The 6,000-nt window shown below is 39.7% G+C and overlaps 1 protein-coding gene across 1 annotated transcript in view; it reads left to right on the forward strand.

Moving 5' to 3' along the window:
• Positions 1-4,656, forward strand: part of veph1 (ventricular zone expressed PH domain-containing 1) — a 72,160-nt gene extending 67,504 nt beyond the window's left edge. Inside the window, exon 15 of the mRNA XM_063907899.1 lies at positions 339-4,656. Coding sequence (XP_063763969.1) covers positions 339-521 — 183 coding nt within the window. The 3' untranslated portion in view covers positions 522-4,656. The remainder of the gene's footprint in view (positions 1-338) is intronic.
• The last annotated feature ends 1,344 nt before the right edge of the window (positions 4,657-6,000 follow it).

Here is a 6,000-nt window from a genome sequence, read left to right on the forward strand (position 1 = left end):
ATTACCAAAGGCATGTGTGTATTTGTGGTGTATACATAATAACAGAGATAAAAACTGATAACCCTTTGGGGATTAATAAAGGGTCTTCTTATTATTAGTTTTCTTTCTCTTCATCTGATCATGTTAGAGTGTTCTCTGTGTAAATTCTCCCTAGTCAGAGTTCATATGATTTAAGCAGGCAGATATCATCCCTAGATTCTACAGTATGACAGCTGTACAATTAATACATGAATCACTGTAGAGTCAGAAAGGAGGAGGACTACATGAAGCCAAATCACATCCATCTTTAAATGACAGCGATGTCTCTCCACGGACGTTGGTCATCTTTTTCTCCACAGGTTGTAGCCAAGAAGCGACGTGATCGTGGCCTGCCGCGGGCCTTCGAGATTTTCACGGACAGTAAGACGTACGTGCTGAAAGCTCACGATGAGAAGCACGCTGAGGAGTGGCTGCAGTGCATCAACGTGGCCGTGGCTCAGGCCCGAGAGAGGGAGAACAGAGAGGCCACCACCTACCTGTGAGGGCCACAACAACACCAGAAACCAGTGTATCTGTGCACACCATTGGTAACATGACAAACTTCTGGAAACAAACAGAGATAAACATTGTCTTTATCTGTGCACAAAAAGCACCTAAAGTCCACTGCCAGTAGCATTACTTTGGTGAAATCTAATAATATTTTTATGCAGTAAAACTAAATAAACCAGCAATAATGGACTTGGTCTGTGTCAAGTCACAATGAAGGATGTACCGTTACTGACTGTTACACCATGGACTCATCGGTGCATCTGTGGACCATCGTAAGTGTTAAAGCCCGGAGTTACACATGATCCTCACCTGACTCGATCATACATGGACATTTCTACACTCGAGACACTGCTAGGAGCTTCCCTGACCAAACTAAACCAGCATCTGTGGACACTTGGGATTTATGAGTTAACTATGCATGATGATTGAGATGTATTTGAGGCCAGAGTAGTATTCAGCACAACAACAAAAAAAACACACACATTGATAGAAGCTCACTGACGTCTTGAAGACTTGTAGCAATAATGAGACTGATCAGTTTCTCTTGATGCAGAAAGGATGAGGAAGAGGAGCCTAATGGAAAGCAGATGGGAAGGGCATTCACTACTGTGTGTGTGTGTGTGTGTGTGTGTGTGTGTGTGTGTGTGTGTGTGTGTGTGTGTGTGTGTGTGTGTGTGTGTGTGTGTGTGTGTGTGTGTGTGTGTGTGTGTGTGTGTGTGCGTGTGTGCGTGTGCGTATGCGCGGAATATACATCATTTTTGGAAACATACTTATTCACTTTCTTGCCGACATACATGGTTACAGCCAGAAGAGTGCTTAGATTACATTAGCTTAGCTTAGACTAGCTTAGCTTAGCATAAAGGCTAGAAACAGTGGGGCACAGCTGGCTTGGCTTTGTCCAAAAGTAACAAAATCCTTGTAAATCCAATTACTTTTAATGCTATACAACACATTTTCTTTTGTTTGTTTCATCTGTACTCAAAACAAAGAAAAATCTGAGTTATGCGTGCCATGTGTCGGAGTATTTCATGGCTGTGACAAATGGTGACAACAACAAAAATGGCCGCACAAACAGCCTATAGTACACATCCAAGTTCTTAAGCATTAGATGGAGCCACACTAGCGGTTACAAGCCTTCATGCTAAGCTATGCTAACAGGCTTGCTAGCTAGACATTTACCGTACAGACGTGATAGTGATATTGATATTGAACCAAAAAAAAAACCTGAAATGTTAAACTCTTCCTTATACTATATATACAGTTTCTGGTGAGATGTGGATGTACATATTCAAACCGGTGTTTTAAAACAGTTTTATGATGTCCTTGTTCTGATTTATACAGTATTTTTCATCACTAACAAACCCCAGTCAGTAAGTAAGAGCTCTTATTGAGTTATTTAAACATCTGAAATCATATAAGATTAACATGTAGACCTGTTTTCTTTTTCTTCTCTTCTACTTAAACAAAGCCCCCTAAGAATCATGTTATGGTCATTTGGTCATATTCCTGTTCTTTCGCAATCTCAATACTGTATGGACCGGGCTATTTCTGGCCTTCCGAATCAAGAACATCTGCAATGATTCACACTGTGTTTTACGAGGAGCAGAAAGTGTTGCCTCATCGCGGAGTTTAGACCGCAGATTTCAAAGAAAACATTGAAGTAAATTAGTGGTTTCCTTGTGGATTTAGAAGCTGTTCTAGTTCAGTCACATTGATTTGATTTCAATTCACCATTCAGGTTTTAACAGCAATGGACTGAAGGGGATAGCGATCTCTTTCCCCGTCTTTTTCAAAAGAAATCCTTTGCGAAGGTCAGAGTTTTACCGCTTTGACTCAAGTTTTTCTTCCGGTTTAAGTGGACTACAGTCTCAGTTTTTACATCTTTACAACAAAATGACATCCTGTAGCAATACTACTACGTTGAGCATCATACTTCCCCTTTGTTACTCACTAACCAGGATGCAGACTTTCAGTCAGTCGCTGTAAATCTCCTGTACATCAGATTCAGTTTGTTATCTAGATCCAAATTCGATACCCACTTTTGTTTAAATATATAAAAAGGAAATGTTAAAAAGATATATAAAAAGGTGGTCTTAATCTTAACTTGTGTAGCAGATAAGCACTTACTTTGTAGCTGTGAATATGCGGTCATAACGCTGCCTTTCCCAGTGGGTCAGGTTACCGCTGTTTGTGCTTTTGGTCCCTTCTCCTCCTCACACAGGAGCTGATGTGCATCTGCTCTTAAAACAGTATTCACATTATTGCCTCTTCCTTTTTTAATTTCTGCACTCATGTGTTGGTTTTTGGACTTATGGCCCACTACACACATGGCTAGGCACCACAACCTCGGAGCAACAAATGTTTTATAAACATACATTTAACAAACTTTAAGATTGTCTGGTATCGTGACCACAGGGAGGAAAATGTTGCTGGTCGTGACAGAAGTAGCTCATCATCTCTTGGTACAGTACAGACATTCGTGGTCCGAGTACAATAAATCCCTCTGACTTTTCCTGTAGCAACATTTTTGTGTATTACTATTTATCTAAACATTACCTTCTGGTTAGCCTCTGCATTCCCTTGTTTTTACTTCTAAATATAACATTTGGGCTTGTATAAAGAGAGCTGGATACAGCGCTGGAGGCGGGGCATCTTTCATCCCTATGAGAGTTGCTCTGTTTACGATAAAGCCAAAAATGAACTGACTGGAGGTACAAAAAGTACCCGGATCAATCGACTTTAACAGCATTTAACAACTTGTATTACCTAATTGTTAAATGATTGGTATGTAAGTGTTAATCCTGGGTAGAAGATGTATCTGTCTCTTTCCCAGTGTAAGTCAATAGGATAATTGCTTTTGGACCCATTGACATCAGGACTCACACAGGAAGCGTAGTACCACAGTTTGGCCACTACTTGAACACCAAGCGCACTTCCTGCCAGCATGACTGTAGACTATTTTAGTTTAATCTTACTTTAGAGCTAAAGTAACTATCGACTGTCCTAAAGCAGGCAAACATACTGATCAGGATTAGCGCCTCAGGGCAACTAGCGGGTGTATTGTCATTCATAAATATGAGTACAAATGCAATTTTAAACTCTTACTATTATCTTGCATTTGTCTTGTGGCACACCCTGCCCAGCTGAGACAAACAAAAGTATATGTGCTGAGCTATACTACACACATACACACACACACACACACACACACACACACACACACACACACACACACACACACGTCACATAGCGTGGTTGATTGCAAGCAAACGTTAAATCCAGCTTCAAGTGACGTTCCGAAAGTCCTTTACCCTCCGCTTTAAATGTACCATGAAGCTGACTCAACACTTTTCCGATCCACAGGGTCGATGTGTTGGTGTCTGGTCACATGAATGTCAAACTTTGGAAATAACAAAGTGAACGCCGTCACGCTGCCATGCGGGCCAAGTTCCCAAGCCTGCAGGGGGCACGTTAACTGCCAAAATGTACAAATGTTATACTTAATACATGTGTAGGAATCTGTGTACATAGTCTATCCATCTATCTATCGGTCTGTCTGTCTGTCCGTCTGTCTGTCTGTCTATATGTAGTCTTGCACTGTAAAGTGTATATGGATCTATTTTAAGGCACAATGAGATTTAACATTTAGAAAGCGCTGTAGTTGTAAATGATTTCAACAATCACAATGTGAAGATTTAACGTTTCTGAATGTATATCAGCCTTGTGTAAAGAATCATAGGAAAGTTGTTGTTTTTTATGAGTTTTGTTAAATGACATTTGATTTTTGATATAAGGTCAATATTTATTTTTTACTATTGTAACATTTCAATCATGTCTGGAAAATATTACTGAAACAATGAATGTCTCTCCTTTCCTCTTCCATAGTAATTAATACTGTATTTTATTGACAGTTGTTATGGATTGTATATTTGCTTGTTGCATCTTTTGCATGCCTGACACTGCCTTTTTTTCTGTATACAAAACATTTTTACCAGTGAAATATATCAAGTGTATTTCTCTGTCTTTCCCACTCGGTTTCGATTATTTGAAGTAAAATAAGATGATTAAATACGTTTAGGAGAGAGGTTTCCTGGAGCTTCGAAATAAAAACAAATTGATTCAAACATAGTTTCTGTGCAAAAACCATCCTTTGCTATTTTTTTTCAGGATACACACACACACACACACACACACACACACACACACACACACACACACACACACACACACACACACACACACACACACACTGGCAGCAGTATACAAACATGATTCCACATGCCCACTCCATGTGAATGTCTTGGTAATATTTCTGCAAAACAGAGAGCTTTTTCTCTGACAAACCCTGCAGATGGTTATGATCGTTGAGATTCAGTGACCAGTTTTACACGCAGATAAACAGCCTGGCAGAAACAAGTGTTTTTCTTTCCCAAACTGCCTTTATTGTTTCTGCTTTTCAGCGATTAAAATTATTTTAAGAGACTGATTTGTGTTGCAGGAATGAAAACTTTCAGACCCCAAGCTGAGAACGGGGACTCAGTTTTATAGATCCGTTGGCAAAAAATAACGATTGTATGACTGCATGATATTCGGCTTAACCTTTCTGTATTTTTTAACAGAAGAAAGAAGCAGTGAAACCTTTACAATAACATTAGTATGAAAATATGTGACTGATTCATTACTCCTTTATGAAAAACTCTGCTACTGTGATTTCTTTTACACATTTTATTTCTACTTATATTCAACTTTTAGAACTGTATTATTGTTTATTACATGGCTTAGTTGAATACTCGATTCTGATTGGTCAATTCCCAACATGTGACGGGTTATCACTAAAGTAGTACAGACCGGCGACCGCTGTTAACGCTATAATGTCCGTTGCTAAGGAGGATCAAGAGAGAGACGGACAACATCAGATAAATTAACAGAAGAAAGCAGACAGGAAGTAAACACTAACAGGAACATGGTATGGGCTCTGTAATGTTTAAGGACGTGTTATGGGATCAGAAACTGTAAAGGGACTTGAAAAGTTACAGAAAACCTCGATCAGTGCTGCCGTAAAGTCGTTGTTGTTGTCGCAGTTCCAGCCGTTGGTGCGATCGATGTTCTGTCATCAGGCAGGTGTTATCCTTTTTTGTGTGAGAGTTACTTTAGTAGTATGTCAGAATTGAATACAGAACCGCAGTTACATGTGTGACGGAGAGGATGTTTGCCCTAAACCATTGCTTCATACCTTGTGTCCGTCCCAAATACGGCAAGTATGCAGACAGTAGCAATTGTATTGGTAAAGCTAACAGCACCCTCTAGCTGTTAAAACACATGTAACCTCCCTGCTGAACTGCCTTTCAATTATGGCGATACAAACGAACCAGGATAACGTGTGGTTTCATGCTCCACGTTTCTTTACTTCTCATAAAGGTACGAGTCCAATTAGTTTAGTCATTAGGATTGATACAAATAAAGACCGTACAG

Source organism: Eleginops maclovinus, chromosome 18, assembly GCF_036324505.1.
Source record: "Eleginops maclovinus isolate JMC-PN-2008 ecotype Puerto Natales chromosome 18, JC_Emac_rtc_rv5, whole genome shotgun sequence".
Lineage (NCBI taxonomy): Eukaryota > Metazoa > Chordata > Actinopteri > Perciformes > Eleginopidae > Eleginops > Eleginops maclovinus.